At 40.2% G+C, this 23,908-nt stretch overlaps 1 protein-coding gene across 1 annotated transcript in view; it reads right to left on the bottom strand.

Annotated features, from left to right (window-relative positions):
- Positions 1 to 23,908, bottom strand: part of LOC128685051 (sodium-dependent dopamine transporter-like) — a 68,021-nt gene that overhangs the window by 17,166 nt on the left and 26,947 nt on the right. Inside the window, exons 10-11 of the mRNA XM_070100716.1 lie at positions 2,261 to 2,367; positions 1,691 to 1,867 (exon numbers count right to left, since the gene is read on the bottom strand). Of these exons, the coding sequence (XP_069956817.1) occupies positions 1,691 to 1,867; positions 2,261 to 2,367 (284 nt within the window). The remainder of the gene's footprint in view (positions 1 to 1,690; positions 1,868 to 2,260; positions 2,368 to 23,908) is intronic.

Here is a 23,908-nt window from a genome sequence, read left to right on the forward strand (position 1 = left end):
TACCATACACTTTACCTGGTATACTCCGTAAACTTATTCCCCTGTAATTTTTACAATGTCTTTTGTCCCCTTCCCATTAAATAATAAGAATAATTTTTATTTCAGCATGATACAAAGTTTGTACAGAAAGGGGTGACAAATATTTAGTTGCGCATGCAGAAAGCCCATAGTTAAAGAGAGCATTTCGGGTCATGCGGTGCATTATAGGCCATGCAGTTAGTATATGTTTATTATGCACTCCATACCCATCCTGTGGGCGGTAGTCAAAAGATTACAGAGGTACATAATGGGTCCAGGGACTGGGTACCCAAAGTTTTGATAGCCGAACTTAAATTGGCTAGGCCATGCAGAAATTCGAATCATCTTATCCCATCATTCTTCGCATATAGATTTAGTTATATCACAATTCTAGTAGGCACAAAGAAGCCTTCTTTTGCTGGCTCCCTGGACCTGCCGATACTCAGGGCAATGAACATTGCAAACTCAGCAGGTTCGGTCAGCTACTCAGGATCTAATTTTCCATGCGGGTATTCCTTAATTCGTCTAATTTTCAGTGCTCTCTCACCATCGCTGGAAACAGGGTTGGTTGTGTTTGACCACAAACTGTTTTCTGTCAAACCATGTTTAGAAGTCTGGCCATCTTCCCACCACTGTTGGGTTTTGGAGACTATTCTCTCGCAGTTAGGTCCCCTCAGGGAAGGTTCCTTGATGTTGGTGAGGGGCTCTTGATTTAGGGAATTGGATCTGTGCTCCAGTTCCCCGAATTAAGCCTGAATGCCTTCCACATCCCCCCCCTGGGCGCTGTATAATCCTACGGGTTTAGCGCTTCCCCCTTGATTATAATAATAATAATCTCGCAGTTAGGTATCGGATACACGCAACGCAACTTACAGATATCACAGAATAAAATGATCGGCATCACTCTGTGAGGGCTGTTAGGTCACACTGTCTGTCCAGCATATCTTAACAGATTGTCCTATCTATCTGAGGGCACGCAGAATACATTTCAGACATTTAAACAGCCCAAAGACACTCTTCATTGGCCTTGCTGAAAATTTTATTTTGGCACTAACCCCCATCTGCAGTGTTGTATCCTACTCTTATGATAGTTACATATGAACAAAAGCTAGTTGTTATGTTTCCCTGTCATATTCCGTCACACAGGTTGGATGTCACACATAGGTGGTGCTATTATTGCTTTCACTGAGAGAATGGGGAGCGCTAGGAGAACGTGAGGAAATCAGATTTGATTCAAGATAAGGCAGTTCCAATTCGTTGAAATAAGAGCCCTGCATCAGTATCAAGGTACCATTCTTGAAGGGCACACACGTGAGGGAATGAAATGTGTCAGACTGAGCTGGTAGACTTTAGTAGGTCAATCCACAATCCACTAGTAGGCAATCCACTATCGTACATGAAAGGTAAACAACATCAACAAGATGAAGAATTAGACACGTATGCAACATCTGGGTGTCTTTATTGGTAGACGTTTCGCCATCCAGTGGCTTTATCAACACAAATTCAAGGACATAATGGGAAGACTGTAGAACTATATACAAAGGCGATATAATCGGTCCCTCAGCCTTGGAGTTGGTGATGAGCGCCTGTGCTTCGATTCTTCAAAACTACGGTGTTCATCACCATGGCTGAGAGACTGTAGCAGTGAGTGGTTACTAAGTGATGTTATTACCTGTCTGAGTGAACCAGGCTGCCTCCACACGGTGATGCACATCCAGAGAGGAATCATGAGCATGGGCGAGGAGGTGATGAGCCAGCCAACAGCCTCTGCCCAGCCCGGGTACAGGTAGTGTGTGGGACCATTATATTCCAGCTGACCAGATATCTGGGTCTGGAGACCGATCAAGATCTGTGCAGACAGGCCATATGGAAGAACACATTTTTATTACAAGGACAAGTTTTTTGTAACAATAAGTATTTTTTTTTTCTGGAATGAAGTGAAAATTTGGAGATGGGGTGCCTAAAATCGAGGACGGTGACATAAAATGTAATTTATTTTTAAATGATTTTATTCCACTAATGTTTAAGAAAATATTGATTAATTTTACTTTAATATTACTGTGTTCAACAACATTTTGCATGAAGAACACCCATTTTGTAGATATACATTTCCTTTAAAACCTTTACGAAAAGAGTTAAAGATTTTGAAAACATTTACATAAATTTATTCTAGACATCAAAAAGCGAGTTAAACATACTAAAGAAAAAACACTTTAGAGTAAACAATAAGAATAACACTCACCGTGATGAGAATGAAGAGAGGAGAGACGAACTTCCAGCACACACGCCAGTACAGCCTTGGTCTGAAGCCCAGCATGTGTTGTATGTCAGCACAGAACCGTCGCAAACCTGCCAAGCATCCACACAATTGTAACTTTATATTACATGTTTTATTGTATGTATATATATATATATATATATATATATATATATGCAGATATATATATATATATATATATATATATATATATATATATTTATATATATATTATATATATTTTTTTTTTTTTTTATTATTATCACACTGGCCGATTCCCACCAAGGCAGGGTGGCCCGAAAAAGAAAAACTTTCACCATCATTCACTCCATCACTGTCTTGCCAGAAGGGTGCTTTACACTACAGTTTTTAAACTGCAACATTAACACCCCTCCTTCAGAGTGCAGGCACTGTACTTCCCATCTCCAGGACTCAAGTCCGGCCTGCCGGTTTCCCTGAACCCCTTCATAAATGTTACTTTGTTCACACTCCAACAGCACGTCAAGTATTAAAAACCATTTGTCTCCATTCACTCCTATCAAACACGCTCATGCATACCTGCTGGAAGTCCAAGCCCCTCGCACACAAAACCTCCTTTACCCCCTCTCTCCAACCTTTCCTAGGCCGACCCCTACCCCGCCTTCCTTCCACTACAGACTGATACACTCTTGAAGTCATTCTGTTTCGCTCCATTCTCTCTACATGTCCGAACCACCTCAACAACCCTTCCTCAGCCCTCTGGACAACAGTTTTGGTAATCCCGCACCTCCTCCTAACTTCCAAACTACGAATTCTCTGCATTATATTCACACCACACATTGCCCTCAGACATGACATCTCCACTGCCTCCAGCCTTCTCCTCGCTGCAACATTCATCACCCATGCTTCACACCCATATAAGAGCGTTGGTAAAACTATACTCTCATACATTCCCCTCTTTGCCTCCAAGGACAAAGTTCTTTGTCTCCACAGACTCCTAAGTGCACCACTCACTCTTTTTCCCTCATCAATTCTATGATTCACCTCATCTTTCATAGACCCATCCGCTGACACGTCCACTCCCAAATATCTGAATACATTCACCTCCTCCATACTCTCTCCCTCCAATCTGATATTCAATCTTTCATCACCTAATCTTTTTGTTATCCTCATAACCTTACTCTTTCCTGTATTCACCTTTAATTTTCTTCTTTTGCACACCCTACCAAATTCATCCACCAATCTCTGCAACTTCTCTTCAGAATCTCCCAAGAGCACAGTGTCATCAGCAAAGAGCAGCTGTGACAACTCCCACTTTGTGTGTGATTCTTTATCTTTTAACTCCACGCCTCTTGTCAAGACCCTCGCATTTACTTCTCTTACAACCCCATCTATAAATATATTAAACAACCACGGTGACATCACACATCCTTGTCTAAGGCCTACTTTTACTGGGAAATAATTTCCCTCTTTCCTACATACTCTAACTTGAGCCTCACTATCCTCGTAGAAACTCTTCACTGCTTTCAGTAACCTACCTCCTACACCATACACTTGCAACATCTGCCACATTGCCCCCCTATCCACCCTGTCATACGCCTTTTCCAAATCCATAAATGCCACAAAGACCTCTTTAGCCTTATCTAAATACTGTTCACTTATATGTTTCACTGTAAACACCTGGTCCACACACCCCCTACCTTTCCTAAAGCCTCCTTGTTCATCTGCTATCCTATTCTCCGTCTTACTCTTAATTCTTTCAATAATAACTCTACCATACACTTTACCAGGTATACTCAGCAGACTTATATATATACACAATAAGATCACAGTAAACAGGTGATTTCAAAATATGCAAAACAACCACTCTGAAAGAATAGAGAAATTCCAAGCGCTTTCGTGACTACTCACTCAGGCAGGGTGGCCCAAAAGGAAAAACGAAAGTTTCTCCTTTTACATTTAGGAATATATACAGGAGAAGGGGTTACTAGATATATATATATATATATATATATATATATATATATATATATATATATATATATATATATATATATATATATATATATATATATATATATATAATTTTTTCAACAAGTCGGCCGTCTCCCACCGAAGCAGGATGACCCAAAAAGAAATAAAATCCCCAAATAGAAAATACTTTAATCATTCAACACTTTCACCTCACACAATCACTGTCTTTGCAGAGGCGCCCAGATACAACAGTTTAGAGGCATATATAAAGATATATAACATACCTCTCCAAACTGCCAATATCCCAAACGCCTCCTTTAAAGTGCAGGCACTGTACTTCCTATTTCCAGTACTCAAGTCTGGCGATATAAAAACAACAGGTTTCCCTGAATCCCTTCACTAAATATTACCCTGCTCACACTACAACAACTCGTCAGGTCCCTAAAACCATTCGTCTCCATTCGCTCCTATCTAACACGCTCACACACGCTTGCTGAAAGTCCAAACCCCTCGCCCACAAAACCTCCTTTACCCCCCTCCCCCCAACCTTTTCGAAGACGACCCCTACCCCGCCTTCCTTCCCCTACAGATTTATACGCTCTCCAGGTCATTTTACTTTGATCCATTCTCTCTAAATGACCAATCCACCTCAACAACCCCTCTTTAGCCCTCTGACTAATACTTTTATCAACTCCACGCCTCCTAATTTCCACACTCCGAATTCTCTTGCCCTTAGACAGGACATCTCCACTGCCTCCAGCAGCCTCCTCACTGCACCATTTGCAACCCAAGCTTCACACCCATATAAGAGTGTTGGTACCATTATGCTTTCATACATTCCCTTCTTTGCCTCCATTGACAACGTTTTTTGTCTCCACATATACCTCAACACACGACTCACCTTTTTTCCTTCATCAGTTCTATGGTTAACCTTATCCTTCATAAACCTATCTGCTGACACGTCAACTCCCAAATATCTAAAAATATTCACTTCTTCCATACTCCCTCTCTCCAATGTGATATCCAATTTTTCTTTATCTAAATCACTTGATACTCTCATCACCTTACTCTTATCTATGTTCACTTTCAATTTTCCACCTTTACACACCCTCCCAAACTCGTCTACTAACCTTTGTAACTTTTCTTCAGAATCTCCCATAAGCACAGTACCATCAGTAAAAAGTTACTGTGTCAAATCCCATTTTGTATCTGATTCCCCATAATTTAATCACAACTTTCTCCCCAACACCCTAGTACAGTATTTACTTCTTTTACAACCCCATCTATAAATATATTAAACAACCATAGTGACATTACACATCCCTTTCTAAGACCCACTTTAACCGGGAAATAATCTCTCTCTCTTCTACACACCCTAACCTGAGCCTCACTATTCTCATAAAAACTCTTTACAGCATTTAGTAACTTACTTCCTATACCATATACTTGTAACATCTGCCTCATTGCTCCTCTATCCACACTATTATATGCCTTTTCTAAATCCATAAATGCAATGAAAACTTCCCTACCTTTAAATACTGTTCACATATAAACATCAATGTAAACACTTGATCTACACATTCCCTACCCACTCTAAAGCCTCCTTGCTCATTTGCAATCCTACTCTCTGTCTTACCTCTAATTCTTTCAATAATAACCCTACCGTACACTTTTCCTGGTATACTCAGTAAACTTATTCCCCTATAATTTTTACAAGCTCTTTTGTCCCCATTCCCTTTATATAAAGGAACTATACATGCTCTCTGCCAATTCCTAGGTACCTTCCCCTCTTTCATACATTTATTAAACAAAAATACCAAATTTCTGTCATGATCCCATCACTTCCAGCTGCTTTATCCCCTTTCATTCTGTGTAATGCCGCACGCACCTCCCCCACACTCACATCCTGCTCTTCTTCACTCCTGAAAGATGTTATACCTCCCTGGCCAGTACATGAAATTACCGCCTCCCTTTCTTCATCGACATTTAAAAGTTCCTCAAAATATTCCTGCCATCTACCCAATACCTCCATCTCCTCATCTACTAACTCCCCTACTCAGTTTTTAACTGACAAATCCATTCGTTCCCTAGGCTTTCTTAACTTCTTTATCTAACTCCAATTTTTTCTTATTTTCATTAAAATTTCTTGACAGTGCCTCTCCCACTCTGTCATCTGCTCTCCTTTTGCACTCACCACTTTCTTCACCTTTCTTTTACTCTCCATATACTCTGCTCTTCTTATAACACTTCTGCTTTGTAAAAAACCTCTCATAAGCTACCTTTTTCTCTTTTATCACACCCTTTACTTCATCATTCCACCAATAATTCCTCTTTCCTCCTGCACTCACCCTCCCATACCCACACACTTCTGCGCCACATTCTAATAGTGCATTTTTAAAACTATTCCAACCATCTTCAACCCCATCACTACTCAAACTTGCACTAGCCCACCTTTCTGCCAATAGTTGCTTATATCTCACCCTAACTTCCTCCTCCTTTAGTTCAAACACTTTCACCTCTCTCTTACTTGTTGCCATTTTCCTTTTGTCCCATCTACCTCTTACTCTAACTGTAGCTACAACTAAATAATGATCAGATATATCAGTTGCCCCTCTATAAACATGTACTTCCTGAAGCCTATCAATCAACTTTTTATCCACCAATACATAATCTTACAAACTACTTTCATTACGTACTATATCATACCTTGTATATTTATTTATCCTCTTTTTCATAAAATATGTATTACTGATTACCAAACCTCTTTCAACACATAGCCCAATTAAAGGCTCCCCATTTTCATTTACCCCTGGCACCCCAAATTTACCTACTATTCCCTCTACATTTTTACCCACTTTAGCACTGAGATCCCCAACCACAAGTACTCTCACACTTGGTTCAAAACTCCCCACGCACTCAACATTTCCCAAAATCTCTCTCTCTCTACACTTCTCTCTTCTCCAGGTGCATAAACGCTTACTATAACCCACTTTTCACATCCAACCCTTATTTTACTCCACATAATCCTTGAATTTAAACATTTATATTCCCTCTTTTCCTGCCATAACTTATCCTTCAACATTATTGCTACTCCTTCTTTAGCTCTAACTCTATTAGAAACCCCTGACCTAATCCCATTTATTTCTCCCCACTGAAACTCTCCCACCCCCTTCAGCTTTGTTTCACTTAAAGCCAGGACATCCAGCTTCTTCTCATTCATAACATCCACAATCTCAACTCAAATACGACCAGAACTGCGGTAAGATAGGAAGAAGGATGGGGAAGGATGGAAATACTGGAAAACGATGGGAGGGTGGAGGAGAGGAGGTTAAGAAAGGTAAATGGCGCAAGTGGTCTATGGCGCAAGTGGTGTAAGATCTTCATTGCAGTAGGAGTACCTTGTCTGCTTCTTCATCATCAAGAAAGGTGACAATGAAAGCTTCTTTCAGAGAAGTAACTTTCGAGAACTTGACTTGCAGACTGGTGTTGAGAGAGGACGCAAGTTCAAGCTTCGTGGCGTCGTTGATGACAGAAGTCTTGGATTTAATCCTCACACGATGAGACATCGTGGAGGTGGTAGAGGTTCCCCTCCCCAACGGGGATTGTAAGGAGACTGTTTGACAGGAGCATGAGCGTCTGTGACCATACATGACGAAGTCTACAAAGCGAATCTGTGTATCATCCACAATCATCTCTTTCTTATCATTCGCACAATATCCACGCACATTCAAACATCTCTCTTTGACGGTTTTCTTCTTTTTCTTTTTAGTAGGCTATACTGGAAAAGGGGTTACTAGCCAATTGTTCCCGACATTTTAGTTGACTTTTACAACACGCATGGCTTACGGAGGAAAGATTCTTATTCCACTTCCCCATGGATATGAAAGGAAAAGCAATAAGAACAAGAACAATCAAGATAAAATCAAAGAAAACTCATACTGTGTATACATAAACGTGTACATGTATGTGTAGTGTGACCTAAGTGTAAGTAAAAGTAGCAAGACGTACCTGAAATCTTGCATGGTTCTCCTTTACCATGAAAACTTGGTTGATATGACTTCTCTTCTTAAGACTTTTAATATCAAAGTTGTATTTAAAAATCTTGATACAGTAAAAAAAACTTTTGATAAAGAATTCCCCCTCAAAATGCTGACGGATGTGTCTATAAGATTCCTTGTAAAATTTGCGATAAAGTTTATTACGGTCAAACTGGTAAAAGTCTCGAACTTAGATTAAAACAACATAAATATAGCATTAGAACTGGACAAGATTCCAATGCTCTATTTATTCATGTGAGAGACTTTAACCATCCAATTGATTTTCAAAAAGTTGAGAAAGTTGTATCAAGCAAGTCCATGGTTGACAGAAATATAATTGAATCTTGTTTCATAAAAAGCAGTTTTGAAAATAATATGAGTATTTCCTTAGGTTTATATAAATTAGATTCATTTATAATTAATAAAATTTGGTTAGAGTTTAATAATACATTGGACAAATAATAAACCTTATTTCTTGGGTAGAATAATTTGTTAGTGGGATGTCGTGAGGACCTGTCTAGTTGGACCAGCGGACCTACTGCAGTGTTCCTCTTTTCTTATGAGTCCGGTATTGTCCCGCGTAAGGTGTTTCTTTGTTGTGGGAGTTGACTGAGGTGTGGTCTAAGCCCTTTAATTGTGAGTAGTCACGAAAGCGCTTAGAATTTCATTACTCTTTCACAGTGGTTGTTTTGCATATTTTAAAATCACCTGTTTACTGTGATCTTATTGCATATATATATATATATATATATATATATATATATATATATATATATATATATATATATATATATATATATATATATATATATATATACACATATATAGTGACCCAAAAAAGAAGAAACGCTTTCACCATCACTGTCTTGCCACAGAGGCGCCGATACTACAGTTCAAAACTACAAGACACTAATTCAAATTCAAATTCAAAGTTTATTCTCTATAAAGATTACAATGTTGAATTTACAGAATTTGGTTGTGTGGTTTACATGTAGTTAAATAATGATTACAGAGTGTACCACTAGAACGCCTAGCATGGCTAGGCATTTCGGGCAGACTTAGTTTAATTCTTTATTTTAAAATATTACAAATTATGAGGTAAGTTGGTATTATGGCTAAGTGACTAAATACTAGTTTGTGAGTTTAGCAATGTCAATGCTTTTGTTTTGGCACAGTACATAGTTTCAGTATTGGAGTATCATAGGATTCATTATTTTAAGATTGAGATTAATATTTCTGTTTATGGTCAAATGGGTGAGTGAGTGTAAGTGTGAACCACCAGGTGGTACTCGTGCAGTTAGTTGATGGGGTTTATCAGGGAGATAAGATGTTTTCTAATGGTAGTTTTGAAGGTGATGAATGTGTCTGCAGTTCTAGAGTTCTCAGGTAGGGTGTTCCAGATTTTAGGGCCTTTGACATACATTGAATTTTTGTAAAGGTTTAGTCGGACATGGGGAATGTCGTAGAGATGTTTGTGTCTGGTGTTATGCCTGTGGGTTCTGTCACAACTATCAAGAAAGCGTTTTAGGTCAAGGTTGATATTGGAGTTTAAGGTCCTGTAGATGTAGATTGCACAGTAGTAAGTGTGGATGTACTGAACAGGGAGTAAGTTTAGATCTATGAAGAGTGGGGGGGAGTGGGTGTTGCCAGGGATGGGATTTAGTGATTATTCTTACTGCAGCTATTTGTTGGGTTATTATTGGCTTTAGGTGTGTTGCTGCAGTTGATCCCCAAGCACAAATAGCATAGGTGAGGTATGGATAAATAAGTGAGTGGTATAGTGTGAGAAGGGCATTTTGCGGCACGTAGTATCGTATCTAGGAGAGGATCCCAACTGTTTTGGATACTTTTTTGGTTATGTGTTGGATATGGGTGCTGAAATTCAGGTTATTGTCAAGGTATAGGCCTAGGAATTTGCCCTCATTATGTCTGGTAATTAGAGTGTTGTCGATCTTAATGTTAATTTGTGCATATCCTGCTCTGCTACCAAACATAATATAGTAGGTTTTGTCAGTGTTAAGCGTAAGTTTATTGGCTGTCATCCAGGTCGATATTTTGATCAGCTCCTCGTTAACAATGGTGTTGAGGGTGGCAAGATTAGGGTGAGAGATGACATAAGTCGTGTCGTCAGCAAAGAGAATGGGTTTCAGGTGTTGGGATACGTTTGGAAGATCATTGATGTATATGAGGAAGAGCAGGGGACCAAGGACACTTCCCTGCGGAACTCCAGTATCAAGTGGCTGTGTTGTTGATGCTGTGTCTTTAATGGTAACATACTGATACCTATTAGTAAGGTAAGATTTGAAATAAGTAAGCGCATGGCCTCTTATACCGTAATGGTCAAGTTTGTGGAGTAGGATGTCGTGGTCTACTGTGTCAAAAGCTTTTCTTAGGTCAATAAAAATTCCTAGTGGATATTCCTTATTTTCCAATGCTGTGTAAAGCAGATCTAGCATTTTTATGATTGCATCATTAGTGCTTTTATTTTTCCTAAATCCAAATTGGCAGGGGTTGAGTATGTTTTGTGCTGTTATAAATGAATATAGTCTCCTGTGCACGAGTTTCTCAAAGATTTTGGATAGCAATGGTAACCTGGAGTTTACCTGGAGAGAGTTCCGGGGGTCAACGCCCCCGCGGCCCGGTCTGTGACCAGGCCTCCTGGTGGATCAGAGCCTGATCAACCAGGCTGTTGCTGCTGGCTGCACGCAAACCAACGTACGAGCCACAGCCCGGCTGATCAGGAACTGACTTTAGGTGCTTGTCCAGTGCCAGCTTGAAGACTGCCAGGGGTCTGTTGGTAATCCCCCTTATGTGTGCTGGGAGGCAGTTGAACAGTCTCGGGCCCCTGACACTTATTGTATGGTCTCTTAACGTGCTAGTGACACCCCTGCTTTTCATTGGGGGGATGGTGCATCGTCTGCGAAGTCTTTTGCTTCCGTAGTGAGTGATTTTCGTGTGCAAGTTCAGTACTAGTCCCTCTAGGATTTTCCAGGTGTATATAATCATGTATCTCTCCCTCCTGCGTTCCAGGGAATACAGGTTTAGGAACCTCAAGCGCTCCCAGTAATTGAGATGTTTTATCTCCGTTATGCGCGCCGTGAAAGTTCTCTGTACATTTTCTAGGTCGGCAATTTCACCTGCCTTGAAAGGTGCAGTTAGTGTGCAGCAATATTCCAGCCTAGATAGAACAAGTGACCTGAAGAGTGTCATCATGGGCTTGGCCTCCCTAGTCTTGAAGGTTCTCATTATCCATCCTGTCATTTTTCTAGCAGATGCGATTGATACAATGTTATGGTCCTTGAAGGTGAGATCCTCCGACATAATCACTCCCAGGTCTTTGACGTTGGTGTTTCGCTCTATTTTGTGGCCAGAATTTGTTTTGTACTCTGATGAAGATTTAATTTCCTCATGTTTACCATATCTGAGTAATTGAAATTTCTCATCGTTGAACTTCATATTGTTTTCTGCAGCCCACTGAAAGATTTGGTTGATGTTCGCCTGGAGCCTTGCAGTGTCTGCAATGGAAGACACTGTCATGCAGATTCGGGTGTCATCTGCAAAGGAAGACACGGTGCTGTGGCTGACATCCTTGTCTATGTCGGATATGAGGATGAGGAACAAGATGGGAGCGAGTACTGTGCCTTGTGGAACAGAGCTTTTCACCGTAGCTGCCTCGGACTTTACTCTGTTGACGACTACTCTCTGTGTTCTGTTAGTGAGGAAATTATAGATCCATCGACCGACTTTTCCTGTTATTCCTTTAGCACGCATTTTGTGCGCTATTACGCCATGGTCACACTTGTCGAAGGCTTTTGCAAAGTCTGTATATATTACATCTGCATTCTTTTTGTCTTCTAGTGCATTTAGGACCTTGTCGTAGTGATCCAATAGTTGAGACAGACAGGAGCGACCTGTTCTAAACCCATGTTGCCCTGGGTTGTGTAACTGATGGGTTTCTAGATGGGTGGTGATCTTGCTTCTTAGGACCCTTTCAAAGATTTTTATGATATGGGATGTTAGTGCTATTGGTCTGTAGTTCTTTGCTGTTGCTTTACTGCCCCCTTTGTGGAGTGTTCAGTGGTCAGTCGTCACGTGAGGTCACAGACCCTGAGCTGCTTTGGGGATTAGCGTGGACGGTTACAAAGCATGGCTTGCTTCTGCAGTGTTTTAAAAACTGAGTTTGGAGAGTTGAAGGAGGAGGTCTTGCTTCTCCAGGAGGAGATTAGGAGGCTGAAGGTCCACCTCAATGGGCCTGGGAGAGAGTGTGAGGTGGTTGGAGATGTGGGGAATGAGGCTTCTAGCAGTGAGGTGCAGTCTGTCTCTCACTGTGAGGAGGCTGTAGGTGGGGAGGTAGCAACGGGTACCAGCAGTGAGGTGCAGCCCAGCACCTGCTACAAGTGGCGAGTTGTTCACAGTAATGGGAGGCGCATCAGAGTAAGGAAAGTTAAGAGTGAAGATCTGAAGGTAGGAAATCGCTTCTCTGTTCTCCAGGATGAATGTACTTCAGTGGCCAGTGAAGGTAAGGGTACTACTGCCCCTGCTAATGAAGGTAAGCGCATTCTTGTGGTTGGTGACTCTCAGGTAAGATATGTTGACCGTGCTTTTTGTAATAGGAATAAGAAGATGAGAGATAGAGTGTGCTTCCCTGGAGCTGGTGTTGGGGACATTGTCAACAGACTGGATAATATCATGTCAGGTAATGGGAACAAGCCCATTATCTGTCTCAGTGCTGGTGGAAATGATATTGGGAAGGGTAGGAGAGAAGAGCTGCTAGATAAGTACAGGTCAGCTATAGATTTCATTAAGTCTAAGGGAGGGATCCCAATCATATGTAGCATCTTGCCTAGAAGGGGAGTAGGAAATGAATGGTTGTCTAGGGCAATTGGTGTAAATTGCTGGCTAGACAGATACTGCAAGGAACTTGCAATCCCATTCATTGACAACTGGAACAACTTTTATGGCAAACATGATATGTATGCAAGGGATGGGGTTCATCTCTCTGGGGCAGGGGTGGTAGCACTTGCAGACTCGATTGAGAAGGCCATTGGTGAAATGCCTATGATTTTAAACTGATGGAAGATAGAGGTATGGGTGTGTGTGGGAAACAAGCAGGTTGCAACACTAGGGTTGGAAACAGTAAATGTATAAAAGGCATTCAGCATGAAGTTATAAATAAAGACAATAGAACAGGTCAGAAAACAAAGGGGGACAGCAGAGGGCAGCAAGGGACTAGCTCCCTTAAGGTTTACTATACTAATAGCAGGAGTGTTAGAAATAAGATAGATGAGCTAAGATTAATTGCAAGTGCAGGAAACATAGATATTATTGCTATAACAGAGACCTGGCTCAATCTGAAAGATAGAGAGATGCCATCTGAATGTCACATACAAGGCTATAAATTATTCCACACTGACAGGGTCAACAGGAAAGGTGGTGGAGTAGCGATGTATGTCAGAGACAATTTAAATTGTTGTGTTAGACAAGATATTAAATTAGAAGCGTCAGCCACTGAATCTGTTTGGTTACAGCTTCTCGAGGGCCGAGAAAAACTAATTTTGGGTGTGATTTACAGGGCCCCAAATCTTGATAGGGAGTGCAGTAAACTTCTATGGGACGAAATTCGTAAGGCATCTACATACGAAAATGTTGTGCTAATGGGAGATTTCAACTATAGACAGATTGACTGGAGCAATTTGACAGGAAATTTAGAGTCGGGTGACTTTCTTGATACGATCCAGGATTGTTTTTTAAAACAGTTTGTGACAGAGCCAACTAGGGGAAATAACCTCCTTGACTTGGTTCTTGCCAGTAGGGAAACACTAATTAATAATCTTGAGGTTAATGATGAGCTTGGGGAGAGTGATCACAAATCACTCAGTTTTAACATATCATGGAATTCCCCTAATAATGGCAATCAAGTCTCCGTCCCTGACTTTCGCTTGGCTGATTTCATAGGACTGAAAAATTACTTAGGTGGGCTGAACTGGAATGACCTGACTAGGGGTCAGGTAGGTGGTGATGGTTGCCGATATGATGCTTTCCAGGGCATAGTTCTAGCTGCTCAGTCAAATTATGTTCCAAATAGGGAAATCAGATCAAACAAAAATGATCCTAAATGGATGAACAATAGATTAAAATATCTGATTGGTCAAAAGAGAGGCATATATAGGCAAATCAAAAGAGGAGAGGGGCAATTAAGAAATCGATATATTCAGTTAAAGAGAGAAATAAAAAAGGGAATTAGAAAAGCAAAAAGAGATTATGAGGTTAAAGTTGCAAGAGAATCGAAGACTAACCCAAAAGGATTCTTTCAGGTATACAGAAGTAAGATCAGGGACAAGATAGGCCCACTCAAAAGTTCCTCGGGTCAGCTCACTGACAGTGATAAGGAAATGTGTAGAATTTTTAACACATACTTCCTCTCAGTTTTTACACAGGAGGATACCAGTGATATTCCAGTAATGATAAATTATGTAGAACAGGACGATAATAAACTGTGCACTATTAGGGTCACAAGTGACATGGTCCTTAGGCAAATAGATAAATTAAAACCTAACAAATCCCCAGGCCCTGATGAACTGTATGCAAGGGTTCTAAAGGAATGTAAAGAGGAGCTTAGCACACCTTTGGCTAATCTTTTCAACATATCACTACAAACTGGCATGGTGCCAGATAAGTGGAAAATGGCAAATGTGATACCTATTTTCAAAACAGGTGACAGGTCCTTAGCTTCGAACTATAGACCAATAAGCCTAACCTCCATAGTGGGAAAATTTATGGAATCAATAATTGCCGAGGCAGTTCGTAGCCACCTTGAAAAGCATAAATTAATCAACGAATCTCAGCATGGTTTTACAAAGGGACGTTCCTGCCTTACGAATTTATTAACTTTTTTCACTAAGGTATTTGAGGAGGTTGATCATGGTAACGAATATGATATTGTGTATATGGACTTCAGTAAGGCTTTTGACAGGGTCCCACATCAGAGACTATTGAGGAAAATTAAAGCACATGGAATAGGAGGAGAAATTTTTTCCTGGATAGAGGCATGGTTGACAAATAGGCAGCAGAGAGTTTGCATAAATGGGGAGAAATCAGAGTGGGGAAGCGTCACGAGCGGTGTTCCACAGGGGTCAGTGTTGGGCCCCCTGCTGTTCACAATCTACATAAACGACATAGATGAGGGCATAAAGAGCGACATCGGCAAGTTTGCCGATGACACCAAAATAGGCCGTCGAATTCATTCTGACGAGGACATTCGAGCACTCCAGGAAGATTTGAATAGACTGATGCAGTGGTCGGAGAAGTGGCAGATGCAGTTTAATATAGACAAATGCAAAGTTCTAAATGTTGGACAGGACAATAACCATGCCACATATAAACTAAATAATGTAGATCTTAATATTACGGATTGCGAAAAAGATTTAGGAGTTCTGGTTAGCAGTAATCTGAAACCAAGACAACAGTGCATAAGTGTTCGCAATAAAGCTAATAGAATCCTTGGCTTCATATCAAGAAGCATAAATAATAGGAGTCCTCAGGTTGTTCTTCAACTCTATACATCCTTGGTTAGGCCTCATTTAGATTATGCTGCACAGTTTTGGTCACCGTATTACAGAATGGATATAAATTCTCTGGAAAATGTACAAAGGAGGATGACAAAGATGATCCCATGTATCAGAAACCTTCCCTATGAGGATAGACTAAGGGCCCTGAAACTGCACTCTCTAGAAAGACGTAGAATTAGGGGGGATATGATTGAGGTTTATAAGTGGAAGACAGGAATAAATAAAGGGGATGTAAATAGTGTGCTGATAATATCTAGCCTAGACAGGACTCGCAGCAATGGTTTTAAGTTGGAAAAATTCAGATTCAGGAGGGATATAGGAAAGTACTGGTTTGGTAATAGAGTTGTGGATGAGTGGAACAAACTCCCAAGTACCGTTATAGAGGCCAGAACGTTGTGTAGCTTTAAAAATAGGTTGGATAAATACATGAGTAGATGTGGGTGGGTGTGAGTTAGACCTGATAGCTTGTGCTAACGGGTCGGTTGCCGTGTTCCTCCCTTGAGTCAATGTGACCTGACCTGACTAGGTTGGGTGCATTGGCTTAAGCCGGTAGGGACTTGGACCTGCCTCGCATGGGCCAGTAGGCCTTCTGCAGTGTTCCTTCGTTCTTATGTTCTTATGTTCTTATGTCTGTTGTTTTTAGTAACTGTGGGACGACCCGTGTCCATGCTCCCTCTCCATAGGATGGAAAAGGCTCGTGATAGGGGCTTCTTGCAGTTCTTGATGAACACAGAGTTCCATGAGTCTGGCCCTGGGGCAGAGTGCATGGGCATGTCATTTATCGCCTGTTCGAAGTCATTTGGCGTCAGGATAACATCGGATAGGCTTGTGTTAAGCAAATTTTGTGGCTCTCTCATAAAAAATTCATTTTGATCTTCGACTCTCAGTCTGGTTAGCGGCTTGCTAAAAACTGAGTCATATTGGGACTTGAGTAGCTCACTCATTTCCTTGCTGTCATCTGTGTAGGACCCATCTTGTTTAAGTAGGGGCCCAATACTGGGCCCCTAGGCCTATAGTTGTTTGTCTGTAGGGTCACCACCTTTATGTATTGGTGTAACCCTTGCCATCTTGAGTAGTTTCGAGAAAACAAGCCTTCTCCTCCATTGCTACACAGTATCTACTTCAGTGATACTATGAAAGGATATCGCAGAAGACACAACACCAGTAATAAAAGAATAACAGCAAGGATCCTAGAACTCAACTTGTCTACCCAGCAGGACGCCAGTGTATCATCAACCCCCCTCACCGACGCCACCCAGGGAACAACAACAACAACAACAAACATGGCTGACTCCCCCTCCAACTCCACTCCCTTCAAAGGATTCATCCATGATAACTCAGGTACGATTATTCCTGACAATATCAAGGACTACATCGTTGCTCTAGAAAATGAAATCAAAGATATCAAAGCAGCACTCGAGCGACGAGATTCCAAGATAACCAACCTCGAGAATAAGATCCAAAACCTTGAAGAGAAGATTACATCGGGAAGTGTTGACACAGAAAATACTCTAAAAGCAGCTATAGCCAGTCACACTGAGCAAATAACAACAATAAATATGAAGGTTGAAGAAGCAATCAAGGACTGGAATCAGAACATGCACACTCGACTAAATGAATACCTTGATTTCCAAGACGACAAAACTGAACAAGATAAGTTGTCTGATGCAGTTATAATAAACAGTCCACACATTCCTAGTGACATAACACAAGCTCAGTGCAAAGAAACTGCTGTCAGGATAATACAGGACCACGTACAAGTCATCGTGCAAAACAATGAAATCAAAGAAACACGTTTGTTAGGAAAACCAGGAAGTAAACACAGTATAATGATCAGACTTCATTCATACGATAAAAGAAAGGACCTAATTAAATCAGCAATTACAATGAAAAATGGAGTGTACATAAATGAGTGTCTAACAAAAAAACGTCAAAACCTTCTGTTCAGGCTGAGAAAACTTAAACAGGAAAACAAAATACATCAGTGTTTCACGCGAGATGGGAAAATACTAGTAAGGAAAACACCAACAGGACAACAATATACCATCTCAAATGAACATGATTTCTCTACCTTCCTTAGAAAAGCTGACATTTCTGTAACAGATTAGATAAGTGCCCTTAATACATATATACGTGTGGTGCATATAGTGTACGTTACTATTATATTGTACATTATTATTTTTTTTATTTTTCATCACTAGCTAATGCCAACTACCTCCAATACTCTAACTTTCTTACTGCTATTAATTGCTCATAATTTTAAATTAAAAGTCAAATCTTACTCCAAATTAATAATATTCATTTTTTCTTACCTGTCCATTTAATTTTGTTTATCACTACTTGTTTTTTTAGTCACTTTACATTGTGTATGCAATTAGTGTAGATTCCAATTACTTTTTTGCAAGTACCAAAACTATCTTTTGCTAGCTAGTACCAACTACCTCATTTTTTTTACTTTTATTGTGCAATAAACTGCTCAATTTATCTAATATTACAAATCAGATCTTACTCCTAAACCAATATTATTTCATAGTGACCATCTGTCCATTTAACTTTGTTTACCATTACTTAATTTTAGTCCCTTATATATTTTCTCCTTTATTTTAGCTTTATATAACTACCCTAGCTTATACATTCACAATTGTTAAAATAATCAAGGTGCTATTCTCAGGTGCTAAAGTAGAACAAGTTCACAATTTTGCCATTATATTCCAAAGCTCATTTATTTTATAGTACTACCTACTATCATATTCCCAAGCTCCATTATTTGATCATCACTTTATTTGTACTAGTCCCTTTTATATTGTCTCCTTTATTTTAGCTAAAAAAAAAAAAAAAAAAAAACTACCTTAGCTCATTATTTTACATTTGTTAAATAATTCAGGTGCTATTTTTTAGCTTAAGACTATTTACTTTGTTTTATACTTAATTCTAACTATAGATTCACTACAAATCTTATGATTACAAGCATTGATCCAGATACCAACCTCTTATTTAATGACTTAAATGAATCAAACAGTTACTGTAATTACTACACTGCAGAACAATCAAAGGCACTTCTCAGTGCCAACAACAACATAACTATCTTTAACTACAATATCAGATCTTTAAGCAAGCATTACGATGACCTCATAGCATTACTAAATTCCTTACATGCCAATATGTCCATCATTACACTAACTGAAACCTGGCTAAAGCCTGATAGTACAGATGTCTATGCCATTCCTGGTTACACAGCCATACACAACTGTAGGCCAGACCAACAAGGGGGTGGCACAGCCATATACTACTCAGACCAACTAGAATGTATCACTAATACTTGCACAAGAGATGAACATGGGGAATATATAATAGCCAAATTCAAATCCAAATACCTACAAAAACCTCTCACATTGATAAACATCTACAGAGTTCCACAGCCAATTTAGTCAAAACCTAGGAAGTATGATAACTGATGCACGCATGAACAAAGATCACTTACTACTCTCAGGTGACTTCAATATAAATCTCCTGCAAGACCAGGACCCACACGTTACTGAATTCACAAACACAATGAGTAACTGTATGTTGCTACCAACAGTAACAAAACCTACAAGAGTTACAGAGACTAGTGTTTCCCTACTTGACCACATCTGGACCAACACCATATCCCCTTTAAAATCAGGCATAATTACAGATAATACCACAGACCACTACCCTACTTTCCTCATAACTCTTGGTAAATTACCCCAAGACACTACTAAAGTCACCTTCAGACTTCACAATGAGGCAGCCATTAATAACTTCACAACAGCAGTAGCAAACATTGACTGGCACACTGAGCTAGAAATCAATACAGATATTGACGAATGTATTAATAATTTTCTAAAAAAGACTCAATACCTCTATAACAAGCACTGCCCTAAAAAAACTAAGCAGATGACAGCTAAGAGACTGAACAGTCCCTGGCTAACACCCAGCATTCTCAAATCCATAAATACAAAACACCAATATGAAAAACAGTACAGAATGGGTCACATAACCAGAGACCAAACAAAACGTTACTCGTCAATCCTAACCAGCCTTATAAGAAGGGCAAAAAAATTGTATTATGAGAACAGATTATCCAACTTACGAGGTGATATAAAAAAGACCTGGAAAACCCTATCAGAAATTCTGGGAACAAAAAAGATATCACGAAATAGCGAAATAAAATTAGCAAAATCAGATGAACCCCAATTCCCACCAACAGAAACAGCAAACAGACTCAATGATTTCTTCTCCACTATAGGACAAAACCTTGCCAATAAAATCCCAAGCTCAGATACCCCACCAAATGACTACCTCACCGGCAACTACCCGAACACACTGTTCCTAGCTCCGACTAACCCATACGAAGTCTCCCTTATTATCAACGCACTAAAAAACAAGGCAGGGGATTTAAATACCTTACCACCCTTTATATACAAAAAAGTGTCACAAGTGCTATCACCAATCATTGCAACACTCTTTAACAAATCCATTGAATCCTCCACCTTCCCTACAGTACTCAAAATAGCAAGGGTCACCCCGATCCACAAAGGAGGAGACCAAACAGAGTTGAATAACTATAGGCCAATATCCAACTTATACCCTCTCTCAAAAATCTTCGAAAAATTAATTCATAAACGAATCTACTCCTACCTTATCTCCCAAAACATACTCAACCCCTGCCAATTTGGATTCAGGCCTAATAAAAATACTAATGATGCTATTATACACATGCTAGAACATATATACACTGCAATAGAGAAAAAAGAAGTCCCACTGGGGATCTTCATTGACTTACGTAAAGCTTTTGATACAGTTGACCATGACTTGCTCCACGTAAAATTGTCACACTATGGTATAAGAGGGCACTCCCTCAACTACCTCAAGTCATACCTCAGCAACAGAAGCCAATATGTGTACGCAAATGGGGCAAACTCTTCTGCACAACCAATTACAGTTGGTGTCCCACAGGGAAGTGTCCTTGGCCCTCTTCTCTTTCTCCTATACATAAATGACCTACCAAATGCTTCTCAATTACTCAAACCCACACTATTTGCTGATGACACAACATACGTCTTCTCCCACCCGAGCCCAGTCACGCTAGCCAATACTGTAAATACCGAATTACAGAAAATATCTACCTGGATGAGTACTAACAAACTTACACTAAACATTGACAAAACCTACTTCATTCAGTTTGGTAACAGAGCTACAGATGTCCCTCTTAACATAATGATAAACGGATCACCTATCACAAAGCTAACAGAGGGAAAATTCTTAGGAATCCACCTTGATAATAGACTCAAATTTCATACACATATACAACAAATTTCTAAGAAAATTTCCAAGACTGTAGGCATACTATCGAAGATACGGTACTATGCTCCACAGTCAGCCCTCCTGGCCCTATATCACTCTCTTATTTACCCCTATCTCACCTATGGAATTTGTGCATGGGGCTCAACAACAAGTAACCATCTCAGACCACTAATTACCCAACAAAAGGCTGCAGTTAGAATGATAACAAATTCTCACTACAGGCAGCACACTCCACCAATATTCAATACACTCAACCTACTCACCATACAAAACATCCATACTTATTACTGCACCTATTACATACATAGAACACTCAACTCTGATATTAACCCTCCCCTCAAACATCTCCTTGCCAACCTCAACAGAACACATGACCATAACACAAGGCACAGATCACTCTTTGATATTCCTCGTGTCCATCTCACGCTATGCAAAAACTCAATGCACATAAAAGGCCCTAAAATCTGGAATTCATTACCTGTAAATATAAAAGAAACACTACCTGTTTATAAATTCAAGTCTCTTCTCAAAGATCACTTACTCACCCAAAACCAAATAAATACTGAATAACTGAACCTTATAAATTGTATATCTTAAATGTTTCTCACAATTATATCACATAAATGTTAAACCTAAAACCCAATCTAACTTTATTATTTTTTAAATACACTACCTAACAGAATACTCCATTCTACTGAATTTATAACAATGACCTGTCTTTGTAATACTCACTTGTGCTTTATAGTAATCAGTTTACATTAATGTTTTTCACTGATTTCATCATTGCTTAGTTAATCTTAAGTTAATTTTAAGCCAGCCCGTAATGCTATGCATAGTATAAGTGGCTTTGGCATGCTGCTCTTATCTGTATTTTTTTTGTACCTCTGTAAGTGTGCTCAAATTATAAATAAATAAATAAATAAATAAATAAAAAAAGGTGCTAGTTTCTAGTGACTTGTTAAAAAGTAATGAAATAGCATGCGAAAGGATATGGGCCGCTCGCTTGTACAGTAATGGTGGGACATTAGACAGATTCCCTGAGTTGTTTTTAAGTGACTTTATAATCTCGGTGACTTCCGAGGGCTCAGTTGGTGCAAGATAGAAGGAATTTGGGAAATTCCCATCTAGGTAGTCCCCGGCATGGGCATTAGTATGTGGGATTTTATTGGCGAGATTAGATCCTATGGTCGAGAAGAAGTCGTTTATCTTGTTAGCTGTGTCAGTGGGATGTAGTGGTGTTTCATTAGGTTTAGTTAGGACAATATTCTTGGTTTTTTTCAGTTTGTGGGTCCCTAGAATCAGAGTGTTTTCCAGGTCTTTGGTTACCCATGGGCAACCAAGCCGTTTGTTTGTGATCTGTTTCGTTTTTATAGGACAATGTTTGTTGTATAGTCTAAGTAATTTGTTAAGAAAAATGTCTGTCCAGTCATCAATACCATTGGCCTTGGAGAATTCTGTAGGCCAGCCTGTTGTGTGAGTGTGTGTGTAGTGTGTGTGTGTGTGTGTGTGTGTGTGTGTGTGTGTGTGTGTGTGTGTGTGTGTGTGTGTGTGTGTGTGTGTGTATAGTGTGTGTGTGTGTGTATAGTGTGTGTGTGTGTATAGTGTGTGTGTGTGTGTGTGTGTGTATAGTGTGTGCGTGTGTGTATAGTGTGTGTGTACTCACCTAGTTGTACTCACCTAGTTGAGGTTGCGGGGGTCGAGTCTGAGCTCCTGGCCCCGCCTCTTCACTGATCGCTACTAGGTCACTCTCCCTGAGCCGTGAGCTTTATCATACCTCTGCTTAAAGCTATGTATGGATCCTGCCTCCACTACATTGCTTCCCAAACTATTCCACTTACTGACTACTCTGTGGCTGAAGAAATACTTCCTAACATCCCTGTGATTCATCTGTGTCTTCAGCTTCCAACTGTGTCCCCTTGTTACTGTGTCCAATCTCTGGAACATCCTGTCTTTGTCCACCTTGTCAATTCCTCTCAGTATTTTGTATGTCGTTATCATGTCCCCCCTATCTCTCCTGTCCTCCAGTGTCGTCAGGTTGATTTCCCTTAACCTCTCCTCGTAGGACATACCTCTTAGCTCTGGGACTAGTCTTGTTGCAAACCTTTGCACTTTCTCTAGTTTCTTTACGTGCTTGGCTAGGTGTGGGTTCCAAACTGGTGCCGCATACTCCAATATGGGCCTAACGTATACGGTGTACAGGGTCCTGAACGATTCCTTATTAAGATGTCGGAATGCTGTTCTGAGGTTTGCTAGGCGCCCATATGCTGCAGCAGTTATTTGGTTGATGTGCGCTTCAGGAGATGTGCCTGGTGTTATACTCACCCCAAGATCTTTTTCCTTGAGTGAGGTTTGTAGTCTCTGACCCCCTAGACTGTACTCCGTCTGCGGCCTTCTTTGCCCTTCCCCAATCTTCATGACTTTGCACTTGGTGGGATTGAACTCCAGGAGCCAATTGCTGGACCAGGTCTGCAGCCTGTCCAGATCCCTTTGTAGTTCTGCCTGGTCTTCGATCGAGTGTTTTCTTCTCATCAACTTCACGTCATCTGCAAACAGGGACACCTCAGAGTCTATTCCTTCCGTCATGTCGTTCACAAATACCAGAAACAGCACTGGTCCTAGGACTGACCCCTGCGGGACCCCGCTGGTCACAGGTGCCCACTCTGACACCTCGCCACGTACCATGACTCGCTGCTGTCTTCCTGACAAGTATTCCCTGATCCATTGTAGTGCCTTCCCTGTTATCCCTG

This window comes from Cherax quadricarinatus, chromosome 1, assembly GCF_038502225.1.
Source record: "Cherax quadricarinatus isolate ZL_2023a chromosome 1, ASM3850222v1, whole genome shotgun sequence".
Taxonomy (NCBI): Eukaryota; Metazoa; Arthropoda; class Malacostraca; order Decapoda; family Parastacidae; genus Cherax; species Cherax quadricarinatus.